Raw genomic sequence first — 19,317 nt, forward strand, 5'->3', positions numbered from 1 at the left:
ATGTACACGGTTTTGAAAGGAGGTGGAACACACATTTCATGGCATACCAAAATTCGTGTGGTATGTACATATCATTAATCGAACAAATTCATTAATGTGCTTACGGTCAATATTTGGTTCGATCGAAATCAGTTCTGTATGTATATCATTTGTGAAAGTTTGTTGTTTTAAATTATTTAATGATTCGTTGAAAACTACACGCTAAACAATATGGAATTTTGAACAAATTCTTGTATAAGAAATACAAAGCAATTAGAGAAACTCGTAGTTCGCTACAGATTTTCGTCTTCCTTCGTTTGCAATGTTATTACTAACTTGATCTTGCAGTAAACTTACTTCTATGTATGTAGTTCTACGAATTAGCTATGATTGCAGATCCAAGAACTTTGCCAATAAATGTTAACACGTACTTCTAACTACGGCGAAACTATGAAACAGTTTCTATTAGTTAAAATTAGCCGCCATCGAAATAAACTTCTATTCAAATTATCATTCAAATGAACTGTTTGTTTAATTTATCGCTGTAAAAAGTTTTTAATCGCACATTTACTTAAGGAAGTCAGTCTTATCCAAAAATGACTCCTGATTTTTCTGCTCTCTGATGTTGTAACAACAAAGTTATGAAACAAAAAATAGAAATAAACTATTCATAATACAATAGACGAAGTTACCGGTAAGCATTTATAATAACATTACAATTTTCTTTATTTGCTATATTATAGTATAGTAGTATATTATATTAGTATCTTAATTTAGTATATTTATTTAGTATATTAATTTTAGGGATTTGTAACATCATTTCAACTTACGCGATACATAGGAAACTGAATTTTCAACTCAAACACGGCAAAAAGATAGCAGAGATTCAAAATTGTCTTGCTTCAGTTAAAATTAAACTACCGCAAATTAACCAATTATTATTATATCCTACATTTATATTTCTTTTATTTGTCGTATTGTTCTTTGAAAATATTTCATAAGTAAATGTAATATCGACAAAAGAAAAGCTTTTTAATTTTAATTAACAAATCCCACGCACCTTACGTCAAATATTAAAAAATAATGTATAATGTGTATTAAAAAAAAATCAACAGAGTTAAAATCAAATCAAATCTGCTCAGATGAAGTAAAAAATATGTCAAAAGAAACTTCGAATTGTTTCTGGACTTTGAAGATATCAATTTGAATATGCATATAATAATATGCAATATACTCTACTATTCATTGTATACTTAATATTCCTAATTAATTAAAAACATAACCGGACAAAGTAACAATATTACGATATACGAAATTGCTTTTACGTTTGTAAAACCGACGTTATTTCTCCCCGGATCCAATAATGCATAAATATGTTGTCGCTATTGTTTATATTAATCATGAAAATTGAAGTTTTTCACGATATTATTGAAATTTTGCAAGTGGAATCAGGAAGCAACATCGACTATTATTTTGATCAAACTAGAAAAGAGGACAGTAGAAATCGATGAACATTCAATTGGCGGAAAATTACGGACTGAATAGTCTACGAGAGTCAGCAAATTGTCAGATTACGTTCTCCGTCTGATTCATCTTTTATATTAAAACATCTCTTTGGATCAATTAAACATAAAGTTAAATTATTCCGAATTTTTTGAAGTTCGTTGAACTGTATTTTTGTGCCTTAATATATATAAACTTACAACTAATGTACAAATCACATTGTGAAAATTACATTTTTTCTTAATCTTACTTAATATTCTGTATATATTATGTATATATATTTGTATATATTATGAGATGTCATGATTAGCTGTGTAATTTGTAGCAAATTTTTTCTATCTTAATATGTGGCATTTAATAAGTGGTATGGACTGGTCAAATTCAAAGTTCGGAGAAATATTTCATATACGCCAACCTAATAGTGTAGGTTGTGTGTGCACAAGTTGTAATATGCCCTAGGGAATGAATTCCACTCAAATATATGTACTATATAATAAGCAACATGTATCTTTTCTGTCCTTTTAGCTCACCTTACTACATATTCATTACATCAGTAATTTCAATGAATAATCACAGTATGCATAGAAATGTAAATATTCGTACATTTCTTTATACGTACACTGCCTTTAGATACAAATATTCGATACTTCCTCATGCTTAAATAACTTACTGTTAATAACTTCCCTCCCATATAAGAAACATTTGTAATAAAATGTATCAATTTATCTTTATTTAACGCATCGATGTATCCATATTCAAATAAAAAAATAGGAAAAATTTTCAATTAAAAATAATCATGACGATTCCCTAGAAAATACATCGCAAATTCGTTGGATTAATTGGAAATCCTATATAATAGCCATTTATAAATATCCCTATATAATAATCATAAAATAGAGATGTGTAGCCATACTGAAGCAAACAGATATTAATAATAACCATAACGGTTTCCCAAAGCGAAAATATTTCACACAGCTCTTGAGTTAAGTTGGGTCTTAGAGGACTAGATCTATTTTATGTACACAATAACTCAGATAACGGAATATGATATCGGATAGTGAGCATAATATAATTTTCGACATAGGAGAATGAAAAATATTTCCGAGTTTTATGATCTGGCGTAAAATTCGTGAAGACGAGAAATTTTTGCGCGAGCGAGTCGCGTTGTTTTAAGGCGAACTCGATTGTCTTGAAGGATCCCTCGGATACGACGCTTTTCATTGCGAACGAGTTCGACAGTCGAGTAAAAGTGGGAAAGCCGGCGATTTGGCTGCTCGACAAAAAGCTGAGAGATAACGCTTGCGGGGAGGAGTCATTCAACGGGTTACCTCGCATAAAAAAAAGGGAACGAAACTGTCGTGAAATCGATTCGCTGTACATTTGTTCGTATATGGATACTGTGTCGGCTTAGCTTTTTTTCTCTTGCCTAAAAAACGAAGAAACCGGTGATGTGCATTTCATACGTCTATATCTATGTATTTGGCTATGTAATAAATTCGTTCTTTAGAAAAATGTCAAAGATCTTTATTTTTATATAACATGTATATTTCATTGTTGGTGTGTACTGGTACGTGACACTGAGCAAAAGTCTCCATTTACAATAGATATCTCGGAATGACAATTAGTCATATTTTTAGAATGTAATATCCACACGCTGAATGTAGAAACGATTCTTTAGACGTTCTCTTCATGATATATTACTCTTTTGTAGCTTTTCCTGAAATTCATATTTTCTTCGAGCTATTTCATTATTCAAATATCAAACGAAATAATCTTCCATTTTCAATAATCATATTATCAATGATACAGATTTTCTCACAGCGTCCCACGCGCGCAGGCAACGTGTTATTTGAGGATAATTGAAATGAAAGCAATTCCGAGAGCAAATATTGTTGTGTACAAATTTGGTTTTATTGTTTATGGCCTTCAAATGTATGCAAAATATGATATTTAAAATTCAAACAAATATTAAGATCCAAATTATTTGCTATTTTATTTGAGAGAGGTAACTATGCTAAAATATTATATGGTCTTAAGACAAAATGCAAATACACTTCTCGTGTTATCTAGAGAATAAAAATAATATGATATTTGAAATACATTATTCATTACTTCAAATAGTTATTTTTTATTTTTGTTTCAAATAAAATTTGGCAATCTGACGAATACATGCGTATGTATCTTTAAAATTTAAAACAGTAAGATAATATAAATAAGTACATTTTATTATATTTGTACGTATCTAAATAAAAGATTGTATATGTGTGTCTAGCAAGAAAGGACATTAGAATGAATACAGAATCCAATACAAAGCGTAGTAATCCTATTTTGAGAAATAAATAAAAGCGAAGAAAATAGAAAAGAGAATACAAGCGACACTCTGAAACTGAGATTCTCAAGGGATCAACTATAGTGTACACCACGGTGTATGAGATTCTTCGACTGAGCGCGCCTCTTGTACATATCCGTGTATTCTCAACAAATCCACTTATTCGTGCCAAACTTTGCGTGTAAAACTTCACAGCGCGTCTCAATTGTTTGATACAATACAATTTTAAAATTATCTTCAGCCAAGGATCTTTATTCACGTTTCGTGATATTTGTTGAATATAATTTTTATGTATTCAATTGAAACTCTCAATTTCGTAAAAACAATTTAAAGAAACTTGGCAGTGCATGAACCGATTTTAAAGTACTATCTTTATTCAAGTTCTATATTTAATATTCTCTTGAATATTTAATAATATTGAATCGAACTATTTATATATGTCGGGTTATCATTAGGATTTAAGGCGCGTAATGATTCTTCGTTTGAATTAGCCATTGTTTTACGAGACAGAGAATATATTTACGCGAATAAACAAGATTTTACAAAATATTATGAATAATGAGTTTAATAAATGATAAGATTAACAAGCGATAAGTTTAACTAATAATTAGATTAAAGAATAATAAGTTTAACGAACAATAAGAGGAATGAATAATATGTCTTAATAAATTTAACGAATAATGAGATTAACGATTGATAGGTTTTACGAATAATGAATTTAATTAACGCTATTAACAATGTTCCGGGGTTCAAACGAATCCACGGTCAACGGGATAACTCTTTACCATGCGTAGAATAATTTTAAACACAAAAAAATACGATTGCTGAGACACTCGGTAAACTGCTCGATGTATCACTTTCCAAGGCGATCACACGAATGAATATCTGATGAAAATCTTTTTCGCTATACGACTGCATTTGTTTGTTATATGCTCGCTGGAGACATTGAGAAGGTTCCAATCGTTGTTGCTAGGCAATTTCTGTCAAAAGTTTGTTGTATACTCTTTGGAAATATCGAGAAAGATCCAAACGCCGTTACTAGGCAGTTTCTGTCTGGAGATTGATTCCTAATACAACGTGTGTCCCATTATATCGACATCTCTAAAGTACAATTCTATGTGATTTCTAGGGAGAACAATACAACCGATCCACACCTTCGTCAGACAAAACGTTTATCCCGTGACCGTGGCTACGTTCGGCGACCAGTTGTCACCTCGAACCCACTTTCGCTTTCACAAATATCAAACAATTACAAATGACAATTGCTTAATTACAGTTATGATAAAATCTAGGCTAAAACATTAGAAGGCTTCCTCAAAATTGCAAAGGGAAGGCTCCGGTTTTCCTTTCATCTCCGACATATATAAATATGCATAATACCAGGCATAAGCTAATACATTATCTCCAAGTTAATCATTTTCTAAAGTTGGTAATTTAATTAGAAAGAAAGAAGAACAGGTAACACCCACACAAGCAATTATTTACGCTTCCATGTGTGATCAAAGTTTGTAAACAATATGCAAGACATGTTATTAAAATACAAAGTAACTGATAATTATTTAAACTTCGATAACTTCGGGGATTGAGTCTTAAAGCTTTGAAAGTTGTCCGGCCCAAAAGCTTGGTATTTAACATAAAATTAAACCTTAAAGTTTCAAACACTTAAACTTTATACACCACCACTTTTGGTATCTTATTACAGTACTTGATATTATATTATACGTTCTTATATTTCATCGTTGCATTACTCTAACTACAGTGCCTTACATAAAATGCATATGGTTTACAGTTCGCCAGATGAATAAAAGTTTTAAATGAATAATCCCCGACGATTTTAAAAAGCTATCAAGTGTAACAATTCAGAACTGTAAGTAAGAAAGCGAGGAATGGCGTCTGTTATTACTTCCCTTCTCTTAACCAGTGCCTGGTAACCACTAGTAACCGCAGGAAAGTGGATAGCGCGGTCGAATATACGGCTAAACCGAAGGAAACCACTGAAAAGATTACGTGTCGTGGACGAACTTACAGCTGAACTGCAAGAGCAATTGCTATGCTAAAAGACAGGAGATCGTGGATGAATTTACAGCTAAATTCTAAGAAGCCATTGAATGTACTAATGAAATAAAACAGGAGAATTTTTGGTACAAAACGCTAGCAGCACCGTCAGAAGACAAAAAAAAAAAAACGTAAACAGAATCTGGTAACATAATTATTAGACTACGGATATTTATGCGAATTCGTGTTTTTATAAGGACAAATGAAGAAACATTTGTTTTACTCACTAAACGTTATAACAGGTACTAATCTTTGCATATTTTATATATGTACCTTTGCATGTGATACACATTTTGTGGATTTTGCAGTTTTAAATTTCTTATAGGTGTATAAAAGATTACAGTGTAATGATTACGTATATAATAAACAAGTCGTATGATAAAACATCTTTTCAAAGTGAATATTCATAATTTGCTCGATATCCACACAGGCAAATGGCGTGGAACTTACGAGATTATGGAAAATAAAATACTTCACTACCGTAAAGTAGGTCGCTAAATTCACAAACACCGAAGAAGTTCAGCATTATGATCTTGTTGTTAAAAATCAACGGCGCGTCTATACAAAGAAACGCTAGCACGCGGGAAGCGTTATTTGAAATTATAAATCGTCTCGTACATCTCGTCGCTGGTGAACAACTATCAGCTTTACTTCAAGTGATAGAGGATTAAGTGGCTTCAGAGACCCTATCTGTGCACGAGACGCTGACTCTGACTACAAGGTAAATGGATGGCAATAATAAACTTTAGTTAAAGGACTGTGATGAATAGTACAATACTAATCCTAAAATCTTCCAAGTGAAACCATTGTATATAGTTTCTAATAGAAAAATATAACATTACAATCCTTGGACTGTGAAATTAACATTATTGCATTTTTTTCATTACTATTAGATAATTATTTCAAAGATATATAATGAAATTGTTATTATTATGCAGCATCTGTTGTCTCACTTTTGTAGTAAAACTTCTCATTAAAAGTTAAGAAGAAGATATCCTGATTATCACACAAGGTATCTTGGGTGCTTACGTAGAAAAGTCAATAGATGATGAATCGGAATAACTATAATCGTGGAAAATTTATTCTATCAATTCTGAATCTGTCACTATCGCCCGGCTATACTTCAAGCTGTTCCAAAGTTATGATAGATATGATAGAATGGTTGTTATCCTTTTCCTGAAAGTGAGGTTTCTCGGCGATCTCAAGGCATTTTTTTAATATCTATCGATAACTTTTAAAAATACATTGCCAGCGATTTTTCTACGTTAATTTAGGTGAATATAGATGGAAAAAGAAGAAACTCAGCTAAAACGATTTCTGACAAAATATACAAAATTTTAATGAATTCTAGATCTTGGTATGATATATGGTGTACGTCAATCTTCTTCTTTCTACAACTCTCAGTAGCAGATTTTGTAGGATATCAAAATAACTTGACAGCATCAATATATCAATTTTAGCGTGGTCCCATGCTTGAAAATTTTGGAATATTGGATTGACACGTTTATTTATTTGTACATATTCATCTCTCGATTATAGAAATGTTTACTATTAAATTATGAAAAACAATTTCAACTGTTTTCAGTACTACATATTTCCATTTTGAAGTGTTTTATCTACACAAATTATGTATAATTGAAGATTGTACTCGTATATTTAACTTCCATTGTTATTTATAAATTAATTAATAAAACGTAAGATTGAAATAAAGAACTGTGTAAACATATAATATATATATATATATATATATATGTATATATATATATATATATATATATATATATATATATATATATATACAGGATGGTCTTTAGAATTATAAATGAAGAAAAATGTGTTTCATAACTTTCTCGACCTCATCTTTTATAGTGGTTTCAATCCATCAAAAAATAAATAGTAAAAAATAAGTTCTCTTGAATAAGGAGAAACATATATGAATGATCGTTAAAATGTACCAGAAAAAGCACTAATTGTATAGACACTGAATGACATAAGAAGAAGTAAAATGTAGATAAATAGACAACTTTTTTTAAGATTTACGATGACAGCAAGAAAGACACTTATTAGATTTCATATTTTCAAAATTCTTCAAGTACATTTTCCTATTATCCGATCTTATTTTGCACACTATTAATTGATTAAATTATTATTGATTAAAACCATTATCTAAAGGTCAAGAAATATGAAAGTTGGAAAATAAGAAAACATTCAGATATGTACTTTTCAAGATAATAGCGTAAAATGTGATTTAAAAAATTTTACCTTTTTAGATGTGTGTTTATGATAATGATGCGGGTGTAGCATACAAACGTAACGATCAATTGCCATACAGACGAGGATAACAGCGCTCTGCTGAGTTAAAGCTCCTCTAAGAAGTGCCTGAAACAATAAAATTTTCACAATTGTAAACAAATCCCTCCAAATTTCAATTGATATTCATTTAAATTACAAAGGCAAGATGTTACGTATTAGCAAATACGAAAACAAATATACTCCCTCGTTCTTTTCTTTTTTGTTTGGAAACCGTATTCAAATCACAAATCAATACGAAATAGAATTCAAGTAGTACAACTTAACGTTGCGTTGGTCAGCCATTTACAACTCGACGATGTAATCAATTCCCTGATACAATTGTCGATTGAATTCTGCTTCGAAAGCAATCTTCTGATTCTGTTTCACGCGCGCACTTTTCTATTCACGTTTCACTTTTCTATTCTAGCAATCTAGCATGTTCCAGCACGATTTTTCGCTTTTGGTCTACATTCTACACTTGATCATATTTTTGCCAGTTATACCATTACTCGATTGAATATATTATAATTATTTATTACAAAAGGTCCACGATTTTCATCAATATACTGAACACTCAAAGATAATATTTGTGATTCTTTTCATTAACGAGCTTGATTAACGTTAACAGGTCGTTTATAATTACGAGAAAGTCAGAATCACAGAAATGCGGATGAGAATATATACACACGTTGAAAGCTCAAACTAGTAGAAAAATCTGACAAAAGGAACTTTTTATATAAACCAAGTTTGTCACGGGTTTTTACTCGTACGTGCATTTTTCAAGCTGTCTGAACAAATACAGATCGGCGAGCAGAGACAGCACGTATCCGCGGGCAACTGTCACACTCCGTGAATACGAAGATCAACCGGACTAATAAAGATAAGCAGCACCTTGCGAAAAAACATATCTTACAACTGGACTGAGGATTTTTATCCATTTATAGAGAATCTGAAGAAACAAAATTCCACGCAATGCACATTTCTCAAAAATATGAATTTGTACAAAAAACCCCAGTCGACTTATACCGTTTCTTGCTACACTTTCCAAATCCTCCTATGCACTAGCCGGGACATCTCACGCAACTGTATCCAAACACGCTCTTAGGGGCAATATTATAAAAATCATATTTTGCAAGTTCTTCATGTACGCGCGAAGCATTCTTTGTGTACCAACAGAGCTTAAGCGGGTTAAAGAAGATCTCCCGCTTGAAATCAAAATGTCTAGTTTCGAATGTGATGTGCCAAAGGCGACACAACGTGATTCGATGAATCAGTGACGCTGGTGTATCCATAAAGTAGCGACCACGAAGAAAGGAGTTAGGGGACGAGAGACGTCAGAGGGTAGTATACGTTTAAGATGGTTGCCATGGTGACCGTTGGCGTACAGCCAGGAAAAAGCTCTGATAATCTGGAGGGGCTAGGATCGCCCTGGCCTCGTTTCGGGCTATCCTCGAGACACTCTCGAGAGACCTTAACCGAATATTTTCACCACAAAACGAATTTACTCAATCGTTCCTCTAAGCAATTCACAGCTCTTCAATCTCTTGGTTAGTTGCTTTACCCGAACGAAAAGTCAGGCTAACTCACATCCGATGGAGACGAAAACAGTAGGGCACGGAATTGGAAATGTATCTTTCTTACACTGATGCGTGTTATCTTCATGCGTGACGTTACTGTTATTGTTGACAAGTATGCTACGTGTTTATATCGTTCCTCCAAGTAATTTATAACTCTTCGATCTTTTTATTAGTTAATATGAAAAAATCAGGTTGGTGTTTATACGACAAGGATAAAGACTAGTAGGGTACACAATTTGAAATGTTTCTTCCTTGCACTCTACAACTTTATATTTAACATTATTGTTACTGCTAACGAAGATAATACATGTCTACGTCGTTTCATTAATTTAAAGGAAGACTAGCATAAGTTAAACAGCAATGAATTTTGTGAATGAACTTTTGAAAACAGTTTTTGCGGGTTTCTGCTGCATTCAATATTAAAAATATTTCATAAAGCGTAGAACATATGATAGGTGAAATTCGATATTCTGAGTAGTGGGTGGTATGGAATAGCATTGAACATTCCAATCAAGGCTTAAAGGAGAAGAACGACAGAACTTTCCAATCAATGTAACATAACAAAGTACTTGCATGTGGATTATAATATTTTTTAAAAATTATTATTTAATTTATTCTTGTTTTGTTATATCTATTATTGACATCTAGATATTATAATATTTCATTGAAACCTATAATGGTAAGAGATATCAATGTACAATTTATTCTATCCCATAAACTGTCAAAACTTTTATATCGTGATCTAAAAACGTCTGCTAGTAATTGCTATCTGAAGCTTTCCATTCGTATTCGTATTCATTCGATATTGTACAAAGTCTTTTTAGATTGGTAGCATCGCAAACCATACCTTTTGTATCACGTGAACTGAATAATTCACACGATGATTTTATGTCAGCAATAAATGTTGTCGCTTGCGTTATTGGTTCTAGGCGAGGCAATAAAGTATTTCCCTCTCAATTGTGGCATTTTCGAGATATGTATTGTACGAATGTGTCACGACATAGAATTTTCTCTTAATTTATAATACATGAAATTGAATGTAATTTAATACTTTTATGATTATGATATCTATAGTTTTCTACATTCCAATAAATTAATAAGTTATTATTTTTACAATGTTGCCAATTTCATTGTTCATCGAGTTATAGGTGCTGCTATAACGAAACGTAAAATAGTTTAGATAAAGGAATGTTCGCACTTTTACATAAAACATTTAGGACAAAATGATATAAAATTAATATCTGTATATAAATTTACATACAACAATTTACTGTAATTAATATGATTCGTCACAAAACGTAATCAATAGTTTTAGAAATATGATAACATCATAATGAAATACAGCATCACAGGGACACATTTAATGTATTGTCTGCATCGTCTGGTGCCAAGTAGTCTAGTTGTACTCCATTATAAACTCATATGTCATTTTATATGATTTTACAGTGAATTTATAATTTCATAATTTATATAACTTTATAATTTTATAATTCATATTATGTTATATGCATGAATTCCTATTTGTTGCAAAACCATGGTATCTATCAAAGTTCATTCCTTTCTACAGCAAGTGAAATATTATATCCTTCTTTACATAAGAACTTCTTTTCCATTCTTGAAGTTTGAATTTTTAGAACCATCGACACGTGTCTTGTCTTTTAAATCAAAATGTTCCTAGTAGTATCTCTGCTCTCTCACACACACACAGGATTGACAAGGCTGGAAGAGAAGTTTCAGCAGGCTCTGCGTAATTTTTATTCAGTAATATTAAACATTTGATTCAGTAATTTTATTGAGCGCAGTGATGAATATGTATTTGATCCGTTGTACTGAATTTATAATCGTTATTGGGTTATATCATGATTGAAATGATGAATGGCATTATTATATTGCATACCAATTATGGAATCATTTTTAAACGTTATATCTTATTACTAGTTATCTATAATCAAAATCATGTCTACAACACTCTATTTCTTCAGCGGGTTCTATTAACGCAATGTTTTATGATACACATGATTATTATACGATTTGAATAATTTTGCAACTTTAATTAAAAAAACTAATCCTCGTGAACTGAATTAAGTGAACACTTTTTGGTCTCAAATAGAATCAAGTCGTTCGTCCAATCAAATTTTGGCATATTTTGTTTTAAAAAGTTAAAAATTAATTCTATCCACTACTGTGCATATGTAAATAACTGTAACGGTAAGAATTAGCAATTCAATCATACGAAATAAAAACTAATAAAAATATATGCCGGAGAAGAGTCAGGAACAGGGTTGTGGGCGTTTGATAGACCTCCTTTGGAGTTGGCCATCGTTGTGTGATAACGAAGATACGGCCTGATGCTACGAGTATGGACACTACCGATTCGACAATCAACAGCGGTGGTTGGGCACTTGCGATGTTAGTGACGTTGGTCTTAGGTTCCATGACGAATCCACGGTCAACGGGATGAAAGATATATTTGCTCTAACTCAAACTCACTGATTGTCAGGCGCTGCTCCCTTCGTCGGTGGGATCTCAAGAAAGAATGGATTTTCGTCCCAATGATGCCACAGAGGAAAACTATGATGGAGTGTGTCTAAGGACACGAGATCATCGGATTTGTCGGGTATAGCCCTTGTTCCGAAAGTAAGAGAAATTGACGTCGCTGTCAAGTGGTCAGTTTGGGACAAAGACTGTCTGTCCGTTTGGAAAATCTTAATTGCCGGAAAAACCCGTGTTTTATAGCGAGTCCTCGGGCTTACTGGACTTGTGCTGTGTACGTGCCTCAACCTCAGGTATTCATTGTCCGAAGGAACCATTGGCATGTTTTACTGTCAGATACCTCTATGGGTATTTCCTTTAATGAGGGTCATACTATCGCTCCACACCTTTGTTAGGCGCAGCGTTCATCCCGTTGACCGCGGCTACGTCCGGCGACTGATGGTCGCCTTGAGCCCAAGTTTATTATCACAAATCGCAAACAAGTACAATTGGGCAGGATAACGGCAGATTGTTTAATTACGACTGTAAACTTTAATTACAATTTTACGGATTTTCCCGAAGTTCCAGAGGGAAGGCTCCGGTGTCCTTTCATCTCCGACATATAATAATAAAATAATAACATAGCTAAACGCATGGATCTTCTCAATTTGAAAAATTTTTATCAGGTAAAAGAAAAGTTTATCTGAATTTCATAGAAAAATATTCCTTTTATAGAAGAAGCTTATCTGAAAAAGTTTTTATTTTATAGGATATCAAAATACATCACTGTACATTTTTAGGTTTTCAAGACCATTTCAGTATTTTAAAACATAAATTTTAGAAGCAAAAATACAGTAATATCTTATCTTTTGATCCGTATCATTTAAACAGATATTTAAAAAAAATTTAGAAAAAATATATTTTCTAGCATGGAATTTAAAACTTTCCGATAATTTACATGATAAGTTATCGTGGATATTAAACCAGATGTCCATCCTTAAATCATTATTTATTACTAATATTGATAATAATTAACGACCTAAGTCACGCTTATAGTTTACAAGTTTAGAATCGTTGCTAAATGCCAGATGTGTGAAATAGTTGACAGTAAAATGAAGGTTATATATTAAACCGGAAAATAATATAACCGAATGTCTGATTTTACCAGGATCTTAAACTTCTCAAGTATCGAAAATACGATGCAATAAATTTCACCGTTACATTACGTCAAGCAAAGTTAAAGTAGAGGAGGGAGAAAAAGGGGAAACGAAAGCAAGATTATGATCGGGAACTTCGATAACGTGTAACTACCAACTAGTGGAAGAAATACCGGAAAAGGCACCGACTGCAGGAAGCACAGCTGCAAATTCCTGACGGTGATAATTTCCTTAGCGCGGTATGAACAGGCTGCTGACATTTCCCACCCATTTTTCTTCGATTTCCGCTAGGAAATTCCCTAAGACGTAGAGGTTGGTGTACCGCGGTGTAACGTAATAAAATAAAAAAGATATATGCACAATAATTCGCACCACCTATTGAATATCGATTATCAATAGAACTAAAATATTACTATAGTATAGGGGAAAACCCTAGGTAATTAAGAAGGTCTACTTGACGATGGGTCATCCACGTCTATGGAATATGTGCATGCCGGGTAAACAGTGTAGTATGGAGGAAAAACCCTAGATAATTAAGAAGGTCTACTTGACGATGGGCCATCTACGTCTGTGAAACATGCCGGGTATACCGGAGCCATGGTATGAGAGGTTGCCGTGAGACAGTTGAAAAGGAGAGTGTTGTCAGCGTTGTCAAGGAGTATGGTCGGCGTGAAAAAGAGCCGTTATGACGAGAGGAATGAGTGATGAATGATGATTGCGTATATATAGGCTAACGGAGCATCATATTTGATTTTGTGTTGACGTGAACGATATTGAAAGAAATCATACCGTTACCAAACCTATTAGCACTATATTTTGTCACATTACCATATAATTTGACACTATATAAACTCATATTATACATGTTTTTAATCCTAAATTCCCATAACAAAAGATAATCTATATTACATTCCACGCATTTTTCTCAGTGAATAAAGATATTAGAGTTTTTACTAATAAGCTCGTAAAACCTCACAATTTCAAAAAATATAACAGCAGACGGATAAGAAATTTCATTTCACCCCCGTTAAAGTTTCGTAAAGTCAGCCCCGCCATTCTTTTTGTTGAGTCAGCGCGAACTGTGGTGAGCGCGATTCGAACGTTGCACGATCGATCGGTGACATATGAAAGAGCTTTCTCGCCGGCCGATATATCAATCGCTAATGTAAATTTGAATTTTTATATGTTCGATTCGGTCCTCAGAAAATTATTGCTAGTGAAATTTTTCCTCTCTTCCTCTCTTTCTGTCGTACATAGTTCACGTGGGCAATTAACTTTCCGATCCTTCTCTTTTTGGAAGAATTTGCATATTATAAAAATTTAAAAAAAGAATAGAAAAGTTATTGGTTGGATAATATTTTTATAGCTAATACATTTAAATTCCAAAAGTATCATATGATTCTAAGTGAAGTTCAACGTAAAAATCACAACATAGTATCTGTATTTGTATTGTTTAAAAATTAAAGCGAGATAACAGTTTGTTACTTTTACTGAAATTTCTTTAGGATATGTTTCTGTAATCTTTTTAAGTACGAGTCCTCCATGAAAATGTGTGATCTTCAGCTTAAGGCAATCCCCAAAAAGAGTTGACTCACGCTAAGCTGATGCATCATGTCTCGCACACGAAGCGTACTACTTTGTTCCAAGACCAATTTTTAGCAGATTTCCGGGGCATAAAAGTAGCTGTAAATTAAAGTTACTGGATTTTGTTCGCCGTAATTCTGTCTAGTTCAGTCACTGTTCAAATAGAGCCGTAACTTTGACTCTCTTAAATTTCAGTTTAATTACCATCAGTTGTAAACGAAATATAACAATTCACCAAGGATTATACATATTATATCGTTAAATATAAGGTGATTTAGGACAATGTTTATTCGACAATAATTAACAATTTCAAAAACAGATTTGTTGTAAAATTAGCATTAAAAGTAAATTTATTCTTCAAGTTTTTAAAATTTATTCTTTAAAATTCTCTAAAATTATACTTATTCGATGTTCCAAAAGTGGAATTACTCTTTTTTGCTACTCTAGAATTTATATAGCAGTTCCTTTTTCTGTTATTAATTTCCTGGCTTTTGTTGCACATACAATTTCTAATAGTATAACTTTATTGCGTGTTCCTTGCTAATGGAATCCACGTAGTAAATTTTGTTTCCTACTTTTCTCATTATCTTCCTATGTTGCTTTCGTCTTTAGATACTAAATACTTTTTTACTTGTTTTTGTCCTTGTCTGGTACATTTTTTTAGCTCGGTTTCATTCTTGTCTAATATATGTCTAGTATATATCTCGTCTCATATATCTTCTTCCGTCTCTATTTACCACGAAAAAATTTTAAAATTCACAAAATTATAGGATAGTCGACGAGACAAAGAATTATATATTTTCTATAGATGAACCATATTTATACAAAATTTAAAAAAATTTTAATTTTTTGGATTCTTTAATTTCCCTTGTCGACCAAGGATCAATACATTCGAAAACTGAATGTGCTTTTTTAATTTAAAATCTATAAAGTGAATGAAGTAATTCCGAGAATTTTTGGGCTAGTCCCAATAGCTACTGTGGGAAATTTCCTCTGGCTCTTAACAATTTGGCTCTTAATTCTTTAGACAATTAGTCTCTCGAGTAGCAGTGCATGGGCGCCTGCGAAGAACCTTCGAAACCTTCTAATTTACGGCACGTATATGTGCCCCAGCAACGAAAATAGTGGTTTCTTTAAAGTTTAAAGTTTCGAGACACGTACCAGTATCTTTTTTACCAATCACCAGATCCCTCGTGTTACAGAACGTAAACTGTACTTGCAGCAAAAAATTTTTCGTTTGAGGCTTTGTTTTCGAGAAAATAGACTTTGAATTTTCGCTCGATACGCGTGCGGTACGTTATAACGGATCTCACTGTAGATCGTTGTCTCGATGGAAAAATTAAAAAAAAAAATTAAAAAAAGAAAATTTTTATTCTATATTTTCGACTTCTTTTTTCGCGTAGAATCACCCCCTTTCCGCTTGTACCACCAGTTATCAACCACCCTGTATATAATATTGAAATAATAAAGAATTCGTGATATTCGTGTTGCTCGTAGCTTTTAGGCATGAATGAAGTAATACAAGTAAACATTGCGCATCATACTCCATATTCGTAACAGAAACTTCATAAAGTACTGTCCAACTTGAGCTCACTTGGAGCCCCTTCTACTTTGCTTGATGAGAGTATGTATTACATACTCTGCGCTAATGCAGAACTACTAGTTTGTTGTCTTGTGTTTACACACGAGGTAGACAAACCAGGAAATTGTATTATAACAAATCTGTCAATTTTCTTGAAGTATCCGTATCTTACGTCTTACGGCAATAACAGATAAGCAGAACGTAAAGGGGGACTTTTGTGAATTACGCTGTCATAGAAAAATGAAGTGAAGGACGTGAAAAACAGCACCATCAATATGCTTACGAATAAAATAGAATGTCACATACATGTAGCTTTGAAACTATGTATAAAGGGTAGATGGAATCAAAGAAGTGCGAGTGACACTTTTCTGATACACAGGAAATTGAGTTTAAAATTCAGATGTGTTTTAAAAGTTCCAGGTAATATCGTTACGAAAATTGAATCACATTTCACATTTGTCTTTCAGTTTGAAAATTATTGAACGTAACACATTTATTATATTTGTATTTCTTTGGTATTAACTTTCTTTTGAAATCAATTTTTTATTTTATGAAAAAAGACGCAAAGAAACATGAAATAACATATTTCAGATAAAAATAATTATTAAACATTTAACTGCGTATGGAGTAACAACAATTTTAATCATCTGATTTATAGAAATCGATTATTTAGATCTATCGTATTAATATTTAATTCTACGCGACTCTCGTTTAATCATTTCTGTTTTTAACACGAAAGTATTAAACATGTAACTCACATCTTTTTGTCTCTAAATGCCTCAGGTAAAGCGTGTTATTTTAAATAAGACAAGGTTATGCTCATACATATTTCAATAAACTGTCAGGAGTGACAAATATGTTATTTTACATAAAACTATTGTTCCGCTAACGGTCAACAGCTTAATGGTCAAAATGCCTATAAAGCAATAAAGTAAACAACAAAACTGTTGATCCTGACCTTGAACAAACTTTCTAAGCAATAAAAATGAGCATTATAATAAGTGAAATTATTGTATTATTTTTACGTAACATTTTGCCTTATTCTATATGTCAGAGAAGCGTCAGGAATAGAGTTGTGGGCATTTGCTAGATCTCCATTGGAATCGCCATCGCTGGGTTATAACGACGGTACGGCCTGATACTACGAGTATGAATACTTCCGATTCGACAATCAACAGCGGCGATTAGGCACTAGTGATAATGGTCTTAGGTTCGATAACGAATCCACGGTCAACGGGAGGATAGATATACTTGCTCTAATTCAAACGTGTACTGATCGTAAGGCGCTACTCCCTTCCTCGATGAGGTCTCAATCAGGAAAGAATCTTCGTCCCAACGACGCCACCGAGACAAACTCTGGTGGGGTGTCTAAGTACACAAGATCCTCGGATCGACGTCGCTGTCAAGTGGTCAGTTTGGGACAAAGACTGCCTGTCCGTTTGCAAAAATCTTAATTGCCGGAAAAACCCAGGTTTCATAGCGGGTCCTCGGGCTAAGTGGACTTGTGCTGTGTACGTGCCTCAACTTCAGGTATTCATTGTCCGAAGGAACCGTTGGAATGTTTTACTGTCAGATACCTCTATGGGTATTTCCTTTAATGAAGGTCATACTATCGCTCCATGCCTTTGTTAGATGAAGCGCTCGTCCCGTTGACCGCGGCTACGTTCGGCGGCTGATGGTCGCCTTGAGCCCAAATTTATTATCACCAATCGCCAACAAGTACAATTGGGCAGACTGACGGCAAAGTGTTTAGTTATAACTGTAAACTTTAATTACACTCTTACGGATTTTCCCGAAGTTCCAGAGGGGAGGCTCCAGTGGCCTTTCGTCTCCGACATATACATAACAAAGTATAACAAATTATAAAAATCAAAGAAGTGTGGGAGACTTCAAAAAATAATCTTGTTCTAAACGTATATTACTATTAGATAAATAAATATTTAACAAATTTTACCGTTCAAATTCCACAATTATAATATATATAATACATATTATATGTATAATAATATTATATGTATATGAAACACGAGTAACAAACAACACATACAGTTTATTATAAGCACGAATATTACCTGTATTTGACAGACGACTTCACCATATGGCCAACATCCGTAGACGGCTGGTAAGAAGCCGAATGGTGTAACCAGAAGACCAATAGCTAGGTCGTTGCTCGCCAAACTTGTAAGTAAGTACTTTGGCTGCAATAAAGTTGAAGAGAACCTGTTGATCGTTTAGATTACATTGTTGGGGTGTTATTCATTACGCAAATCAATTTTGAATGGACTTCATTGAATATCACCTCGTATCAATTGCCCCTATTTAATGTTACATTCTATACATTGTTAGTAAAAACTTTAATGGCAGTTATTCGATAAGCTATTGATTTTTACTCCAATTACTTTGGAACTAGATCAGTATTAAAAATTCGATCACATTTCTATAGTTTCATTCGTTTTTACTACTCTCTCATCACATTTCGGATAAATGATCGTTACACTTTTTGTTCGTTAAGAGTATACTTCAATGTCCTGCATGCGTTTCCAAGCGAGACCGAAAATGACCATTTCCTACCATCCTACTTTTCTCAGTTAGTGATTCATTGCGCGAATGCCCTACTACTGCTTGTCACTAATCATCGACTACCATTCGTTCTGTACCAACGGAACAACTGCATGGACATCCATAAAACAAACAAAAAAGATCTGGTTTTCAACACAGCCTAACAGACACATTCAAATTATGGAAAATTCTAACGTGCCCTGCAGTTGACCAGTACACCAGACAGAA

General features: G+C 33.1%; 1 protein-coding gene across 5 annotated transcripts in view; it reads right to left on the reverse strand.

Moving 5' to 3' along the window:
- The window catches only part of LOC117215754 (trace amine-associated receptor 9), a 107,730-nt gene that overhangs the window by 52,065 nt on the left and 36,348 nt on the right, over positions 1–19,317 (reverse strand). For all 5 annotated transcript variants that reach the window (XM_033462218.1, XM_033462217.1, XM_033462220.1 and 2 more), the window contains 2 exons: positions 18,603–18,728; positions 8,129–8,245 (listed from right to left, as the gene is read on the reverse strand). In XM_033462218.1, the coding sequence (XP_033318109.1) occupies positions 8,129–8,245; positions 18,603–18,728 (243 nt within the window). The remainder of the gene's footprint in view (positions 1–8,128; positions 8,246–18,602; positions 18,729–19,317) is intronic.

This window comes from Bombus bifarius, unplaced genomic scaffold, assembly GCF_011952205.1.
Source record: "Bombus bifarius isolate JDL3187 unplaced genomic scaffold, Bbif_JDL3187 scf7180000009790, whole genome shotgun sequence".
Lineage (NCBI taxonomy): Eukaryota > Metazoa > Arthropoda > Insecta > Hymenoptera > Apidae > Bombus > Bombus bifarius.